The 18,942-nt window shown below is 43.9% G+C and overlaps 1 protein-coding gene across 3 annotated transcripts in view; it reads right to left on the reverse strand.

Moving 5' to 3' along the window:
* LOC127648843 (cAMP-specific 3',5'-cyclic phosphodiesterase 4B-like) overlaps positions 1 to 18,942 on the reverse strand; it is a 92,618-nt gene that overhangs the window by 30,549 nt on the left and 43,127 nt on the right. For all 3 annotated transcript variants that reach the window (XM_052133621.1, XM_052133623.1, XM_052133622.1), the window contains 3 exons: positions 4,283 to 4,465; positions 512 to 548; positions 327 to 397 (listed from right to left, as the gene is read on the reverse strand). In XM_052133621.1, the coding sequence (XP_051989581.1) occupies positions 327 to 397; positions 512 to 548; positions 4,283 to 4,465 (291 nt within the window). The remainder of the gene's footprint in view (positions 1 to 326; positions 398 to 511; positions 549 to 4,282; positions 4,466 to 18,942) is intronic.

Below are 18,942 nucleotides of genomic sequence, written 5' to 3' on the forward strand. Positions count from 1 at the left end.
TTTAAACACTGTTGAGGCTTATGTGAAAGTATGCACAATATATACAGTAACTTAGGAAATAACTAAGTAGCCACTCGGTAGCTAAGGACATGAGGAACTAATATTTTCTAACATAAACCAGTCATTTAACATTTGAGTGCACTGACCAATGCAAAAATCAAGAGAACAGTTATTAATGTATGAAATTAATAATATGAGAACAAAGGTCATTAGGTCAGTTTGTTATCCTTATGCTGGACAAAAACAATCATATTAGGTGAGTTCTGCCCTCATGTGGTATATTTTCATATTACAACCCTTATGAAATGCCTATAAACAGCACTTACTTGCTGGAGGGGCACTGTACATTTGTCAGGATGCTGAAATTATTCCTAACAGCGCGTAGACTTGCAAGCACCTATTGCACAAAACGACAACAGGAGAGATATCAAAAGGCAACAGGAACAGTTTACACATGACAAATCACCCAAATTTGGTCATTGTACATCATTACAGTAAAATATGAATGTACCTGAGCAAAAGGAGTAACTATCAAGTCTTCACCATGTCTGAGAACACAAAAAGAAAATAAAGAAAGAAAAAATACAAATGTCAAACAGAGTACAATATCCACTGTGCTGTCTCAGTTGTAAATGAAAAACCTGACGATGTTCTCCAGCATGATTTGAGAATCATGGTCGTTCACAAGAGCATCTTGTGTGATTCAACGGAAATAAGCAAATGTGACCTTTTGAGTAAACACGGTCAATATCACAAATTTTATTGTTTGATTAGTGACCTACAAATAATGCACAATTTAAAAATGCTTGTTTGATCAAATATTTATCATAATGTTTCTTTGTTTTACATTTTTCAAAATTCTTTTTAGATTTTGAATCTCAGTAATCCCAGTTTAAATCAACTCTGACTGTTGAACCTCACTGTACATGTAATAGATAGGAAAATACTCAACTGTGAACGACCATGCGCTACATCTTATCAAATGTTTATGGGAGCGCTAAATCTAAGTGCAATTTTCGTAAATGCAACTATTGTCACCTTGTACTTTTTGCTTTTTTTTCTCAGTGCTCGCTTGTCTTTCAAGAGTTTATCATAAAATGCAGAGCAGTCCAGTCCAAAAGGAAGATGTACCAAAAGTATTGCCTGCATGACTATTACACTGTGTTGAGATATATCCGGTGTCCATACTGCATTCATTAATGAGAACACACAGATGCAGATGTCCCAGGCAGGCATAAAAACAAACTCCATGACCTTGGCTAAGACTACAATGTTGATGGTCATGCTCTCCAGCTCACGAAAAACATCTGTCCATCTCTCAGACATGGCCGTCTTGTTCATGTTCCCCTCAGTGATGTGACGAGTGTTAATGTTTTTAGTGCAAGCCCAATCATCAAAGAGCATGGTTTTGTCAATCAAACTGAGAGCAGGGATTGTGGATTAGAAGTGTTCGAGACTTCTCTGAATGTCTTTCCACACTGGGATGTCTCTCAGTAGGGCCCACTCAAGTTTTTCTGTGTTCTCCAATGAGCGGCTCTAATTTTGGAGGTAATCCACCAATGCTGAATAAAAGTTTCTGACTGCACACAAAAAATCATCCGTTCACATGTCACCAGCATCAACCAGGGCATCCAACTGCTTTTTAATGCCAGAGGGAATGAATAATTCCGCCAGCCTGGCCTGCAAGACCTTTCTCATGTCATGAATGTGCAAAACTATGGCCGTGCACAACAGAATGATAAGCAAAAAGTCTTTCCCTTACGTGTACCTTGTCAGATTCTGAACTTTGCTTAAAAAAAAATCACTAAGACCTGGTGTGGAAGACTAACTTTAAACAGCATCCAAATGCTTTTTTGTGTGAAAATGATGCGCAATGTCAGTGTGGTCTCCATGTGCGATGGAAAAACAAGCTCCACTAATCTCACACCTCACTTTCTAGGCTTTGTCTGTGACTCCATTTTTAGACGTTTAAACTATTTTTGAAGATCCTCATTATATGTACATGCACTTGTCCTTGACATTTTTCCAACCGCAATTTCATCTGTGTGCTCGTTCAAACCGACTCCTCAATAAGTTCACTAACTGGATGTCTATTGATAGGGGATTGTAATTGGATAGTTTAATCCAATCATGTACTTCAAATAACATGGTGTGATTTTATTGGTTTTGCTTGGCTATCTTTGATTAGATTACCAACGTGAGTGACTGAGAAAGACAAATAGGCGATAGAGAGATTTTAGGAGAGGGGAATTACGGGACAAAACACGATTTTTTCAGAATAAGTCGGGACACTAGAAAAAGTGATTGAACTGGGACTGTCCTGGGAAAAATGGGGCATCTGGCCACCCTAGCTAAGACGTTTCAAAACCATGTCTGTTTGCAGCGCAGTCTAAATTCAGTTCCTGCATTTGCAGTTTGGAGATTCCACTAGTAGGTGGTAATAAAGTTAATGTCCAAATATAGTAAAACAATTAATTTGGTCCATGACGATTACTGTTTTAGCCATTTTATGAAACCGAAATGAATTAGATTTGTATTAAACTTTCTTTAGGTCATAATTTATTTTAAAATTATTATTACTATATTTATATTTACTATTGCATTTATGATCTAATTTTTATTGGTATTTCCCATCTGTTGTCGTAGATTGATTTGTAAGTCACAGCAAAAGGGGCCGGTGGAAGAAGTTGAAGAGGGTAAACTGTTTGGATTTGGTATGATTTTTTGACCACTTTGTTATTTTTATTTTATTTTCATTTCATTTGAAATGGAATTTGAATGATTAATTGAAAATTTCACTAATTAAATAATTACATTTTAAAATTTTTCAATTAATGAATTACATTTTTCAAAATCTAAATCGACCAGTAGAAGTGAAGTGTGTTCCGAGACAATCACTGTTATTATTAGCCATGATTTGTGTGTCAGTAGATGAAAATGATGAATAATACTTACATTCTCCATAATTTGATGGAGCATAAATTCAAATTCTGACGAGAACCACATTTTCATGCATATAAAAGGAGCATGTCACTGCCACTAGAAATATGCCTATATGAAAGGACACGGTTAATGCGCAAAAGAACGTGAGTCCATAATTCTATTCTTCTAATTAATTGCATACAGTCCATTTACACTACCAAATTCTTATGAATGTGCTGTCTTCGTTTATATCACTGGTACTTGACAGAAAATGGACTATATAATAGGACGCAGATGGTGCTGGAGAAGAACCTCAGAATGAAATTGCACTTGACCCAGCCCATTTGCGCTTTGCCAGTGCAATTTCAACAAACCCACTTGCGCTTAGACTTAGCGCATGCTTACACGAAAATACCAAAACTTCATGGCCACGCCCACTGACTTTACGCTTAATACTTATGGCATAGCACTGCGCTTAGTGCTAGTAATATTAAAATAGGGCCCCATATCTCAAGTTGAAATAGGTTATGCTGTACAGTATTACTTCAGTGAACTTTTCTGACTTTGAACTGCAGTTGCAATGATATGAATGATTTATTTCAGAGGTGCTGCCTCTAGGTGTACCTGAAGATCTAAGTTATTTGGTTCAAGAGTGTTTGATAAGTGTTGACACTAATCTCTGAATGGAGCTTAGGCTGCAAAACAATTCCCACACTTAAAAGGGATGTGTACATTTTATATACAAATAATTTATTCTATCCCAGCTTAATTGCAGAGACAACTGTAAGCAAGCCCAACACAGCAACATTGGCTAAACTAATGGCATGAGTTTTCCAACCCATGGAAGACAGGGAAGTGTTCAGAAAACTGTTTGAAAACTGTTTTATGACACTACCAGATAAATACCAGAAATTACACTAGTACAGACATTTTAGACTTAACCTACAAAAATGTGTATCAACTATACATAATTTTCTATTTTTTGTAATTTGCTGATGATGGCAAAATCAATAACATTTAGGTTGATAAACCTGCTGTGGAAACTTCAGCCTCATTTTCTTCGCCACTTTTCTTCAGTTGAAAAAGTTGAAAGTGAACCACCACAAACTCATCTTCTTCCATTGTGCAATGTGGTTGTGGAACATATTAAGCTAAAAGCACAGATGCACACTTTAAAAAATCAACTGAAAAAAGTATATCACCTTTTGCATCTTTGGCTTACTATTTCCAACATACTGTGACTTAGTATGCACTAATCCTTGTGTGGGATACTAATTTTGATAGTATGTGAACTGGGATGCAGCCTTGATTTATCTTACATCAGTACAGGTGAACAGAGATGTACAGAGCTCTCACTCACAGCTGTTCTCCTACAAGGGAGGAGTTCGTAGAGAGGTCATAGTCGCTGTCCGAGCGATAGAGGAAAGACTCCCGCCGCTGACCGTGACTGGCCATGCTGGGATGCAGGGCGAGACCGGAGCCCGGAGATGCCTGCAGGTCCAGTGGACTGCAGCCCATAGAGGGGCCATTCTCCACATCCAAACTACACAGAGGGACACATAAAGTGGAGATGGTCATTATAAAGAATAAAAAACCAGCCCAGAAGCTATGCAATTCAATAATAAGTGTTTGCATCCACAATTGTGTCCTTTTTAATTTGCTCAAAAGATTTGATCCCTTCCATTAAATTTGTGATAAATAATAATAATAATAATAATACTACAGCAAAACCTTGAAAGCTTTTAAGTGCTTTAAAAACACAGATAGAGGCAGAGGGAAATTCATAAGGGGGCAATTGCCATTTCTCATTTGTCATCAATTATATACCAATTTCCAGTAGATTTGCAAAGTAATATGAAAATAGAAGATTCTATAATTCAATTTTTTATATATATTTCTGTTATACTGTATGTAATCAATGAATTTGTGGTTTAATTGGCACACTTGAGCTCTTCTCTGGAGATAAATGTGTGTTTGCATCCTTGTTTATGCCATTACTCTATTCAACACTATAACTGACTGTCACCACCAGATGGACCAATTGTGTCATGAATGAGTGACAATTATGGTACTTTACCCTCATTATAATCAGAAATTGCTGTGTTGTATTTAATTACCCTTTTGTTAATTACCACTTAATTACCCATTAATCTACAATCTAATCATTTAATTACTCAAGTAACACTCAAATTATAATCTCCCAGTGCAATCTACATTAACATTAATACAAACCAATTAAGCCTACATATTTACTTTTGCTTGTCATTTAAATGAGACAACCAGAGGAACCTCAGTTTGTGTTTTCATACAATACATAAAAGCCTTTGAAATGCTCCCTTAAAATTTCCATAAACATCCAGGGCCTTGTTTCCCCAAAGTAGATCGTAGAATCCAACTTAAGATTCATCTTAGTTTTGCAGCATCGTAAGTTAAGTAGTTCTTGAAAATGCTTGTAGATTAACGAGTGCTTTGGAGTAATCGTACAGTGCTAAGAGCATCGTGAGGACACAGACTTCACTTTTGAGAGTAAAGAGTAGATCTCCGTTTTATTGGTGAATGTCCCTAAAGCGCATCTTCCAACCATCTCCTTATTTTGCGCATCTTCCAAACGTCTCCTTATCGTGAAGCGCAACATAAGGAGACGTGTGGGAGCTGTTTTGTAGGGACATTTACAGTAATACTGAATATTTAGGGACATTTAATATAACACGCAATATTAAATTAATTATTGTAATTAGCAGGATCATACACAGGGCCTCCACTGTCTTCACTAATCCTGGAAGCTTTTATATCGAGAGGAATTTGTGAAAATGAAATATTACTACAAATGCACACCTGATTATGGAAGCAGATTGTGTAAAAGAAAAAGATCGTTCTGCACAAAATGATTTCCATTCTTCACAAGTTCCTCCTTCTATTCAGTCTGTTGGTGTTTTAAATAATTTGATAAAATCTATGAATCTTGTGGATATATGGAGATTACTTAACCCGACTGCTCGTGATTATTCTTTTTTTCCCCATGTTCATAACTAAGTCCTATACACATATTGATTACTTTATTATTGACTCCAAAACTCATTCAGGGAGTGTCTCAGTCCAAATATCATAATATTCAAATTTCTGATCATAGCCCTATTTCTATGGGTCTGAAAATTTCACTACCAAAGGTATTGTTGGCATATCAATCCTCAATTATTAATGGATATACAGTTTCAATCTTATATGTCTGAGTGTTTAAGCCAATTTTTGGAGACCAACGACAAAGGAGATGTTTCAGATACTTGCATGTGGGGAAACCTGTAAAGTAATGTTAAGAGGTCATATTATTGCATATGAATCTTCACTGAGGAAGGTGAAGCATAGGCGTCCGTCTGAGATAGAATCCATACTTACATCTTCAGAACAAACATTTCGTTCATCTAAAGCTCAGAGTGACCTTAATGCTATTCTTAAGTTGAAATAAGAATATAATGCTATTAAACTTAAACAAAAACAGCTTGAGTTGGGAGATAAGGCAGATAAGCTTCTTGCCAGGCAACTAAGGGGTGCGCAGGCTAGTAGGGCCATTCATCAAATAAAATTTCAGAATGGTAATTTATTAACACATCCTAAAGAAATCAATATTCGTTTTGCTTAATATTATAAGCATCTTTATTCTTTCAGCTGTTCTGAGCTGAACGTTACAGGGCGGCAATTTTTTGATGCAGTGGACTTTCCAAAACTTAATGAATGTGCCAGAGCGAAATTAGAGGAACCATTCTCTCTCTGTGAAATTTTGGATGCAATTAACTCCTTCTCTAATGGGAAAGCCACAGGCCCTAATGGGTTTGGTGTGGAATTATATAAGGTTAATGCAAATGCAATCACGCTTTAGTTGCTTAGAATGGTAAATCATTCGATTGAGAAGAAAATATTTCTCACATATATGCCTTTTGAAGAAAAAAGATTGAGATTTTACAGAGCCCTCTAGTTACAGGCCAATAAGTCTTCCTCAATTACGATGAAAAAGTGATTGCCAACATTTTGGCCACCCGTTTGAATAAACATGTATCATCGTTAATTCACCCAGATCAAACTGGCTTTGTCCCAGGATGAGTTTCTTTTTGTAGTTGACGTCGCCTGCTAAATATTTGGTATTGTAATCAGAGTAAGAGTTCTAAGGCAGCTGTTCTTTCTTTATATGCTGAAGATCATCATCAGGAGGACAGTCTTCAGGAGAGTGCCTTAAACTCTGCTGTCTCTAAGAGCTCGAAGGGAGCCCCTCGTAGGCCTTGCAGGACAACAGAGAGGTCCCACGAGGGATTTAGCAGGCAATGCCTCGTAGAGGGGGCCCTGGCCTGAGTGATGGTGTCTACCACGGCAGGTGGTAGGCCACTGAGGTCTTCCACATCCCGTCCAGGGGCAAGACATGGAGGTTCCAGAGGTCTAGTCACGGGTGCCAGATGGTGCCCCATCCCTGAGAAAGAGTGTCCTTCCTCAGGGGAATTTGCCAGGGAGAGGCTGATGTGAGGAGCGTGAGGTCCGAGAACCAAGTCTGGGTGAGCCAGTAGGGTGCTACTAGGATGACATGCTCCTCGTCCTCCCTGACCCTGCACAGGGTCTGTACAAGCAGGCTCACTGGGTGCAACGCATACTTGCGTAGTCCAGGCGGCCAGCTGTGTGCCAGCGCAACTATACCGAGAGGTGCCTTGGTCAGAGGTTCCAGAGAGGGAAATGGGAGATTCTGGGGAGGCGAAAATGTCTACCTGTGCCTGCCCATATCGACTCCAGATCAGCTGGACCATCTGAGGGTTAAGTCTCCACTCTCCCTTGCGGGTGACCTGCTGTGACAGAGCGTCCACTGCGGTGCCTTGGTGGTTGATATGTGCTACCGAGGCTGTGTTGTCTGTTTGAACCAGCACATGCTCGCCCTAGATCAACGGCCAGAACATCCGCAGGGCGAGCAGTATTGCCAACAACTCAAGGCAGTTGATGTCCCAACGCAGCTGTGGGCCCGTCCAGATTCCAGCTGCTATGTGCCCGTTGCATACAGCGCCCCAGCCCGTGTTGGAGGCGTTGGTCGTAACCATGACGCACCTTAAGACCTATACTAGGGGAACCCCTGCCCGTAGAAATGTGAGGTTGCTCCAAGGGCTGTAAAGGCGGCGACAGATCGGTGTGATGGCCATGCGATGTGTCCTGCGGTGCCATGCCCATCTTGGGAACAGCGATTGTGGCCATCTGAAGGCGAGAGATATCGACCTCAACCAGGAATAACACACAATCGGAAGGACATCTTTAAAAAGACGTTCCGATGTGTGCCGCTCTTTTAGAATGTACTCTATTAGAAAAGGAAAATACTCTTAGAATACCCTCTAAATGATATGCCGAAGTGCACAGGGGTGATCTCTGCAGTGCACCCATACAGAGAAGGGAGAAAGCCACTTTAATGCACCTTAAGGATCCAGCAGAGGTGAATGGAAGCTGTGGGAATTCAGCTCATTTATTTCTCAATGAAATAGCGACTGCTCGGCTCCGAAGAGAAAATCTGAATGAGCGGTATGCACGCCCTCTCCTTTATACCAATATGTCCGGGGGAGTGGCATACAAATACCACTCCTTTTATCAAAGATCATAGGTGTCTCAGGCTCTCAAGAGCGACCCCTAGTGTCACTACATCGACACAACGTTGAGTGAGTGACAGATAGGGAACTGCTTTTATATTTGAGTGATCCTTCTTCTGCTTTTCCATTTTTAATTAAATCACTTGAGGATTTTGGCTCTTTTTCTGGATATTCTGCTAATTGGGATAAGAGTGTATTCATGCCCTTGGGTGAAGGGCTGGATGCTCAGTTTCTGAGGTCATTACCTTTTCGAATCACAAAGGATAACTTAACATATTTAGGGTTAGTCATTCCTAAAAATGTTATACATATTTTTAGTCTACATTTCACAGATGCAATAAATAAGTTAAAAATATCTATTGATAAATGGAAGGTTCTTCCGTTATCTTTAATTGGTAGGGTCAATGCTATTAAAATGTCTCCCTGCCTTGCTTTGTTTATCTTTTTCAGAACCTGAATATAAATTTACCACATTCTTTTTTTTAACAAATAGATTTGCCATTTATTTGGGGCTATAAAGCACATAGAATTAATTAGACCCATTTGCAGAAGCCAAAAGAGTTAGGTGGTCTAGCACTACCTGTTTTCAGTCATTATTATTGGGCTGCTAATTCCATGGCTATGATGTTCTGGTTGATTAGCGATCAAGCTGCCTATAACTTGTTTTTTTTGTATTTTGTCTTGTGTTTTTTCCTTTGTGTGTTTATTTATTTTTTTGCATACTTTTTGTATACATTTTGTGAGACTTTGATCTGTTTTATGTTTGTATAAAAACTGTTATAAATAATAAAAAAAAATATATAAGGCTCGCCCTGCGTCCTATCAACCACCTTGCTTGGCACACCCTACTTATATTTACAAGTTATCCTCTGGGGTGAACTAGCAGCTCCGCCCTGCACTGCATCCCATCCAACCAACCTTACAGGGCACACACAACCATATCTAAGTGATTCCCCTAATTAAATAGATGACTAGATTCCCTAAGCTAGGGCCAGATAAATGGTTGTCCCACCCAGAGTGCTGAAACTGAGCAAGGGTCTAATCTTAATCAAATGGCAGGCATTTTTGTGATAATTTAAATTTGAATTCTCATCATCTTCCACTCCTTTCACTTCACAGAGCAGTCTCGATTGAGCCCCTGCCCGACGACAAGCAAACCTGGAGAAACCTGAGTTTAATTGCAGAAATTCCATCACACATGACACAAAGGGCAAGGAATTCCAAATTCCATGGTTACAATGACAACGTAATTGTGGATGGCACAGATAACACAGATGACAGTGTGAGCAATGCGTGCTTGTAAAATCAATGAGCAAACTAGAACTTTCGATGTGAAAATGCTTATAATCCTCTTAACCAGAAACAAAAAGCTGGATGAGAAGAGTTTGGAGCTACTTTATTTAACATATAATTATGAATAATTCCACTACGGCAGCCTCTCAAATTTTTATGAATATAAAGAATAATTTACTGATGCCCATTGACCTTAATATTTAACCACAATAACGGTGTCAGCCAAACACAATTTAAGTAGGATATGAACTCAAGAATCATCACATGGCAAATAACTGAAACGTGACAACAAATACAACAGTAGCATAAATAAAATATTAAGTTTGGCTTATGAAAATGATTCTTCTTTCTGGCTATATGAGTCTTTAGGTTTTCTTACTAATATATTTTTAAGGTGTTACGTTTCTATATAGGCCCTAATTAAAATATTTAATTTAGTAATTAGTAATTTTTGAAAAAATTCTAAAAATCTTTCCATCGATTCACCTTTGCACATGGTTCTGGCCCACTTTTTCTCCACATTTAATTTGTTGCACTAAATAGACATTTTCACATGGTTATATGACATGGAATTCCAAGGACCTGGAGGACAGAAAATGAGAGATGCACCACTCAACAAAACAAGTGAACATATTATTAATGAGCACAAAAGCAAGTTTGAAGTTGGCTGGAGATATCAAAGCAACATGATATGCCAGTCATCAAGATCTGATGAGAGAAGCGTAAAGAGTCAAGAAGAAAAAGAATGGACCAATCATAAACCAACCTATGTGAAAAAGAAAAAAAAAATGAGTTCTCTTAATACCTCAATTGCTTCGCGAAGACAGCAACGAGATTAAACATTTTAGAGAAGTCTCAATTGAGCCCAACATCTCATTTTGTGTTCTACAAGAAGAAAGAAAGACATACAGGTTTGGGAAAACCATGAGTGTCACGAATGACGGTGAAGGTAGAGTCGGGACGAGGATCTAAATGCAGCAGGTTTTATTAATAATAACGGCAACACAAAAGAACACCAACAAAAGAAACATCCACAATGGGAAAAGGTAAATAAACACGAAAGGCAAACAAAGGGTTAACTTAACACGGAGGGTAAACACGGGGATAGCTGGAGTGAAAACGACGAAGGAAGCATGGGAACAGGCATCTACATACAACAAAAGACCGACAAGGGAAAGGAGAAACAGACACGGTTAAATACACAAACACAATGAAGACTCAACGAGACACAGATGAAAACACTGATGAGTGCAGGCAGTGACGGAGGCCGGGAATTGTGGGAAATGTAGTTTTGACAAGGACAGTGAAACACGGGGCGAACAACAAGGAAAATACGACATGGAGCGCGAACGGTGACGGGTGAAGTGGAAAACACGGAGCAGACAAGGAAACATGACATAAACGTGATAGTGCGACAGAGAACACAGGGCAGACAACAGGTAATCGTGACAATGAGAGTTTGTCAATGATGACTGAATATCTATTTTTGGATGAACTAACCCTTTAAGTCTTCTGAGCTAGGAAGCGCAACCAACGAGCAAAAACATTTTACTCTGGGAATAAAGATTATAAGAGTCATATTTGAAAACATTCAGATGAATGACTGAGCTGAGAGAATGATCTTATATTGTTTAAACAGTGTTCTATGAAAAGCTCAGAGTCTTGACTGACTGAGCCTGACTGAATCAGCACATCCTCTGCAAACTGAATCTTCAGCTATGGCACAAACACAAAAACAAAGAGGCAAAGGAGAGTGAATGATGCCAGAAAGATGCAGAAAAGCATTTAGGAATAAATAATGGAGTCAATAGCAGAGCTAATGGAAAACAGCACTGAGCAGAGAAGATGAGGAAGAAAGGAATCGTGGAGAACATGTTAAATTTGATGCTTTGAAGATATAGGTCAATAAGCTGCCTGCCTTAGAGAGAAAACAAACCAAATGAGAGAGATAGTTTAAAATCAATCAAGTAAAGAAATTATAATGAGAGTTCATTTTATTGATGACTGTTTTTCGAAATTAACTTCAGCAATATTTTATCACTGATTCTTGAGATATGGGACAAAACATGTCCCACAATTTCCCCAGCCAAAGAGCTACAGTTCTACTTTTAAATTAACCAGAGATGATATGAAAAAACTTAGAATCTGACCTTTTCAGAGATAACCCTCCCTTCTGCATTTATGTTACATAAATAACAAAATAAGAGTTGAAAACATCCACATCGCAAATAAGCGCCACCTAGAGGTCATGTGGTAGGAATATTCATGTAAATATAAAAGTCATTCACATAGCACTTAAATAGACAATCATATATCAAATGAAAGCTCATATTCTCAGGAATGTGTCTTGTGGCAGGGCGGAGGGCGGGGCCGGGTCGTGATCATACACACCTGGTCCCGTAATAGGCTAATCAAGCCTCTGAGGTTTAAAGGCCGACTGCAGAGTATCGTGCGGGAGAGAGAGATCTTTAGCGGACATGTCCGTCATGTGTGTGTTTATGTGGTCTTTTGAGTTTATCATTAAAACTATTATTTATATTGAAAAGCCGGTTCTCGCCTCCTCCTTTCCATTGGATACCTTTACACTGGTGCCGAAACCCGGGAAGGAGGAGGCGAGAACTGGCTTTTCAATATAAATTTGTTTTTGACTATTGATGATAAAATGTTTTATATCATAGCAGATTAAGATTTTAGTCCACTCAGAGATATTTGATGAAACAATGAGGGTGGTGCTTGAACTAAAATTTAGACTGAATGTCTATGGACGAGGACATCTGTGAGAGCTAAGTGGCTGTGAGCGGCGCCCTGACCCGAGGAACCAATCGTCTAGCCGTGAGGGGTGAGGCGGGGCTTCCAGTCCAGCCCCGCGCTCACTGCAGCCCGGGCAAGCATAGCGGACATCTGTGCATCAGGCTCAAACTAGACAAGCAGACCCGAAGGTGGCAGCCCAGTCGAGTCATCAGTATCAGACACCGCTGTGACGCTCTCCTATGTATCGGCGAAATCATCATCCAGCTCGCGGGGTCCGAGGGAGACATCAGACTGGCCGTGGGGCGAGGACGGAAGCAAACAAGCGTGCTGGGGGTGGGGGGTTCGTGGGGATTTACCCGGCGAAACCAAGCCCGCTGCACTCCCCAAATCGCCTTCAACGGTGGCGGCTGAAATGACTTTCTCTCGGAGGAAAGAAAGCCGCGACCGCAACATTACCATGGTTATGTTCTCGCAATGAGTACGTGAACCATTCATAAAACGCTGCCTGTGTGTGTGATCACAGCCCAGACACGCGAGGCAGCTCTTATGACCGTAAGAAGCAGAGAGATATCTGCCACATCCAGGAACTACACAAAGACAGAAAGACATCTTTAAAAAGACGTGTCTTTAAAAAGACGTTCGATGCCAATGTGTATTCTCTTTTAGAGGACAAATACTCTTTTACAGGTCTATTTGCTCTTTAAGGAAACGCTGTCGAAGCGCTCAGGGGCGTGGACTGCACTGGCGTGCAGAGAAGGGAGAAAGCTGCTGGTAATGCGTCGTAGGATCCAACAGCAATGCTCTCAGAGGCGAGTGGAACAGTAGTGGAACACCAGCTTGCTGAACACACAACTGGTCGGCTCCGAAGAAAAAATCTGAATGGACAGATTCTCTCATTTTATACCCGTATGCAAATTCAGTCTGCCAATTTCTCATTGGCCTTTTCTCAAGTTCAGAGGTAACCGAGGCCTTCAAGAAAGATCACTTGTGTCTATTCATTCGACACAACGTCGAGTGAACGACAGACTGGGAACTCAAGAATCAGTGTTTGTTATATTTGTTACTTGGTTTTAAAAAAGGAAATTAAAAATGATACATCATTGCTTGTGTTCCAACAACATCTACAAATGATCTATTGACACACTTAGGCTAAGACAACACAAAGAACAAAGGCAAAACCATAAGAAAAGAGAGGGCAATGAGAAGTCATCTCTGCTGAGAGAAGAATAGGACAGATTGACACGGTTAAAAGGGACTGGGGGAAATTACGTCGGGCTTCATGCAAGAAGGTTCGAAGGGTGTCTGACAACAGACTCAGAATAATAAGAGACTGTCAAAGCTTTTGGTAGAAGAGCCTAGCAACTATTCCTGCCCTTACATGCATGTGTGTGTGTTGTAACAAGTTGGTGTTGCAAGAGTCTAGTTACTGCTCAAAGTGCAGGATCACAGTAAGTGGCATCTGGAGTGCAGAAACTCTACAGGGGAATAGATTGCCTGAAGGATTCAAACTACAGAGTAATTTAGAATAAAGAGAAAAATAACTAGATTTCTCTGAAAATGTGCTTGCACATGCAAAAGTTGCTGTCACAATGAGGCTGAGTGATAGCCAAGGCATTTGCTATGCGGTTGCTAAGGGTGCTGAGTGTATTTGAATGTGTTGCTAACTTGCTATGCAGTTGCTATGGTGATCTGGTTGGGCTGCTTATTGGTCCAAGTCAAGAGAGCCCACCCCCAAGTATCTATGATATTCTGGTCACTAGATATAGCTCGGGTAACTCCTTCAATGAAAGTTTAAGTGATTTTCACCCATTCTAATCATATCAGGCTAACTTTGCTTTAAAAAGTAATAGCACACTCTCCTCAACAAGCAGTAAGATTTCAGGTATCATTCATGTCTGATGCACACATGAAAGAGTTAGAGGCCATTCACAATGTAGGTGTTTGTGTCCGTCTGCACTGTTTTGAACAGTTTTTCTATATAAATATGTGTTAGATGGACACTTTGACTGTTGTGACACATCTGGTTGTTTTTGCATATAGGCACAATGTTTTACAAATGCGTTCCCCTTCTGTCGCTCTCTCCACGTTGTGTCGGAGAAGCGACACTAGGGGTCTCTCTTGAGCGCCGATATTCACCTCTGATCTATTGAAAAGGGCCAATGGGAGTTGGCAGTCAGTATTTGCATACCCCGCCCCCAGACATACGGGTATTTAAGCGGGGCAAATACGGGAGTTCATTCAGAAAATTTCTTTGGAGCCGATGGTCTGTCTGCAGTTGCTGCGAGTTTACACACCACTATAAAATGTTCCTGTTTCCTCTGACGATCTGCATGCTGTTGGATCTTGACGGCGCACAACAGCGGCTTTCTCCTTCACTTTGCACGGCGTGCATTGTTGCCCCTGAGCGCTTCGACAGCGCAGACACACATACACACTGTGTATATTAAAAGAGTTATTTTCCTTAAAAGAGTAAATTTCTCTAAAAGAGCAAACACAGCGGCGTAGAACGTCCTTTTCAGGACGCGTCTTTCTGAAGATGCCTTTCCGCCCCTGTGTAGTTTTTGGAGGCGGTGATTTCTCCCCACCTCTGACGGTCATAAAAACCGCCTGGCGTACCTGGGTTGCGTAAACACGCAGGCAGCGTTTTTATGAATGGTCTATGTTTTCAGTATGAAAACATAGCCATGACAGCATTGCGGTCGTAGGCTTTCTCTTGTAGTGAGAGAGAGCCACTTCAGCCGCCCAGCGCCTCGCCTCCTTCCCACGGGATTGAGGCAGGCGCCGTGGCGATGAAAACGATCTGGGGTCAATGACGGGCTGCGTTCGCCGGGTGAACCCCTTGAAACCCCCGCCTCCCGGCACGCTTGCTGTTTTCCGTCCGGGCTCGGGATGAGCATGCTCTCCAATGGGTTATGTTTTCAGCCTGAGAACATAGCTGCAGCAGCGTTGCAATCTCTGCTTTCTTGTGAGGAAGAAAGCCACTTCAGCCGCCCTCGCTCCTCGCCTCCTTCCTACGGGATTGACGCAGGCACCGCGAGCGATGAAGATGATCCCGGGATAATGGCGGGCTGCGTTCGCCGGGTAAAACCGCTCGAAACCCCCGCCCCCTGCACCCTTGCTTGCTCCCTCACGAGCTCGGGATAAGCGCGGTCCGCCTAACGGCCGGCCGCCTGGTCCCTGGAGCGCCCGGACATTGGATGACGACATCACCGCTGCATCGGAGAGCGTCACAGCGGCATCGGATGCGGATAACTCGCCTGGGCCGCCACCTACGGGTCTGCTTGCCCAGTCTGAGCCTGACGCACGGAGATCCGCTATGCTTCCCCGGGCTTGATGATTCACGGGCTGGTGCACCGCCCACAGCCGCGCCCCCCCGTTCCTTCCCGGACATGCACGACGAGCTGAGCGAGCCAAGCTTCCTCGCTTCTCCGCTCTCACTAACCTCGGCGGTAGAACGGTCCCAGACCGCTCCCCCCCTGCATGCCATGGCCCCTCCCTGCAAGTCCACCGGGCCAAGGCACTTCAAGATTTGCACTTGGGTAGTCCTGTTCTTGACGTGCTGCAGGAACTGCACTCGGACAGGCGATGTCCACCCTCGTGGTCCAGAAACATAACAAATGGACTGGATCTGGTCATAGTACAGGAGGTAGACAAAGCACGCTTTCTCAAAACTCTCCAGTCTCCCAGCTCCATTCGGCGACACCACCTGACGACTCCACCCAGCAGTCCTCAGTGGTGAAGAAACAGACGGAGGCCAGGTCACACGTCCTGCCCCGCCGCAAACCTGCCGCCAGGGGCCATGCCCTGTCTGCTCGCCGAGGGCGTCCTCCTGCGGCTTTCAAGGAAGAAAGGAAGTGGTGCTCCGCCTCAACGAACAAGAGCGGGCCCAGCTCCCCGCAGAAAGAGGACGCCCCCTCGTCTCACGGACCCCCTCGAGGACCCGGAAGGCTCCCAGGCGCTCCTGAGACGACCGACCCAGAGACCGAGATGTTAGCTCCGGAGGTGGTAAGACCTCTCCGTTCCCCGGTGGAGGGCCGGGAGGAGAATCCTTTGTTTTTACATTTTCCACATTCTCAATATTAGAGCTATTTCCTTTGCCTCTGGGTCACCTGGCCTGCAAATGCCGTTCTCACGGCAATCTGCTTTCAGATTTCGACAGTCCCGGTACACCGGACGCGGCGATCCCACCTTCTGCCTGCCCACGACTGTCCCCCGGCCGGCAGGTTCAGACGAGTCCAGAGGACGCCAGCATCAGACCTCCTCCTCAGTCACGAACCTGCCCCCTGCCGGGTGCGCGGAGCAAGGTAAGTGCTTTGAGTCTATTCTCAGCACCTCAGCCTCAGGCCGCAACGAAGCCGCCCGACACTGCATTACCTGTTCCGCCCCGCTGCGAGGCCCCGCCGGGTCTCCTGTTCCTACAGGAGAGGCTGGACAGGAGGCTGTCCCCGTCCACCCTCAAGGTGTATGTTGCCGCCATTGCCGCCCACCATGATCCTGTAGACAGCAAGTCTTTGGGCAAGCACGACCTGATCCTCAGGTTCCTGAGAGGCGCCCGGAGGTTGAATCCCTCCCTGCCAGGCCTAGTTCCCTCCTGGGATCTCTCAGTAGTCTTGGCAGGACTCCAGAGACCTCCCTTCGAGCCGCTTGAATCAACTGGACTCAGGGCCCTCTCTCTTAAGACGGCCCTGCTGATCGCGCTCGCCTCCATCAAGAGGGTCGGGGACCTGCAAGCGTTCTCTGTCAGCGACACTTGCCTGGAGTTCGGTCCGGCAGATACGTCTGTGATCCTAAGACCGCGACCGGGCTATGTGCCCAAGGTTCCTACCACACCATTCTGAGATCAGGTAGTGAATCTGCAAGCGCTGCCTCGGGAGGAGGCAGACCCAGCCCTTTCGTTGCTGTGTCCAGTGCGCGCCCTGCGCATTTACCTGGACCGCACACAGAGCACCAGAAAGGGAATGCCGTCTCCAAACAGAGGCTCGCCCACTGGGTTGTCGACGCCATCACACTGGCTTATCACACCCAGGCCGTTTCCCTACCCTTGCGGGTCCGATCTCACTCAACAAGGGGTGTTGCGTCCTCGTGGGCACTGGCAAGGGCACCTCCCTAGCAGACATCTGTAGAGCCGCGGGTTGGGCAACACCCAACACCTTTGCGAGGTCTTACAACCTCCGCGTTGAGTCGGTGGCGTCTCGTGTTTTCTCAGGTCCGAGCCTGTAGAACTCGGTAACACGTAGACCGACCGGCCGGGTGGATCGCTTGCGCCCAGCGCGCCCTTTTCCTGACGTCAAGGTAAAGTAGTGCGCCTTCTTCCCAGGGCGCCCCACTCCGAGTTGGGACCCTGGTCGATTCCTCCCCAGCCCTCCGGGTCCGCGGTTCAGCAGAGGAACTCGCCGACCCAAGCCACTGTGGGTACCCTGATGGCCACCCCGTACTGGTATAGGGGCTCCACAGGTAAAATAAGAAGGCCTCTGGTTCGGACTCCCCCTGTGTGTAATTCCACGGTTCTGTCCCCTTACGAGCGGACCCCCATGTCTCCCTTAGGCAGTTACAGCTGCCCCGGTCGCCGTGCTGTAGCAACTCCCCCTTTCGAGGCTGGATCTACCACCGCACCATACTTTCCACACGAGACTTTCCTAAGACGGCCGTGTGACGTGTGTACCACTTTTCCTCCCAAAGAAAAAGGGCAGGTGTGGTCTCCGCAGGGTCTGGGTAAGACCCCCTTCCCTATATGCGTGTAAGGGCCCTGGCCGTGATTGCTCTATGCGAGAAACATAGAGAGAAAAGAGGCCCAGCCAGGCTGGCCCGTTCCCATGTTGGAAAACATCGCCTTGTTCCCCTCCCAGGGTAACTAGAAGGATTCCGATGTTCTTATGGGGCATTGGGGAAGGGTACGTGCAGCCAGGTACAGACAATGCGCGGCACTGGATGAAATCCCTGCCCACCTCTGTATCGGCGGTTCACGTACACGGTTCAGCGCATGACAAGATTGGAATGGGTCCCCTAGTGTCGCTTCTCCGACACAACGTGGAGAGAGCGACAGAAGGGGAACGTTTGGTTACGTATGTAACCTCCGTTCCCTGAGGGAGGGAACGACACGTTGTGTCTTTCCTCTGCCATGTCGCTGAACCGAGCCACTGTTGTGGCCGGACCATTTCCGGCTCCTCAGAAAAATCCTGAATGAACTCCCGTATTTGCCCCGCTTAAATACCCGTATGTCCGGGGGCGGGGTATGAAAATACTGACTGCCAACTCCCATTGGCCCTTTTCAATAGATCAGAGGTGAATATCGGCGCTCAAGAGAGACCCCTAGTGTCGCTTCTCCGACACAACGTGTCGTTCCCTCCCTCGGGGAACGGAGGTTACATACGTA

This window comes from Xyrauchen texanus, chromosome 9 (assembly GCF_025860055.1).
Source record: "Xyrauchen texanus isolate HMW12.3.18 chromosome 9, RBS_HiC_50CHRs, whole genome shotgun sequence".
NCBI lineage: Eukaryota > Metazoa > Chordata > Actinopteri > Cypriniformes > Catostomidae > Xyrauchen > Xyrauchen texanus.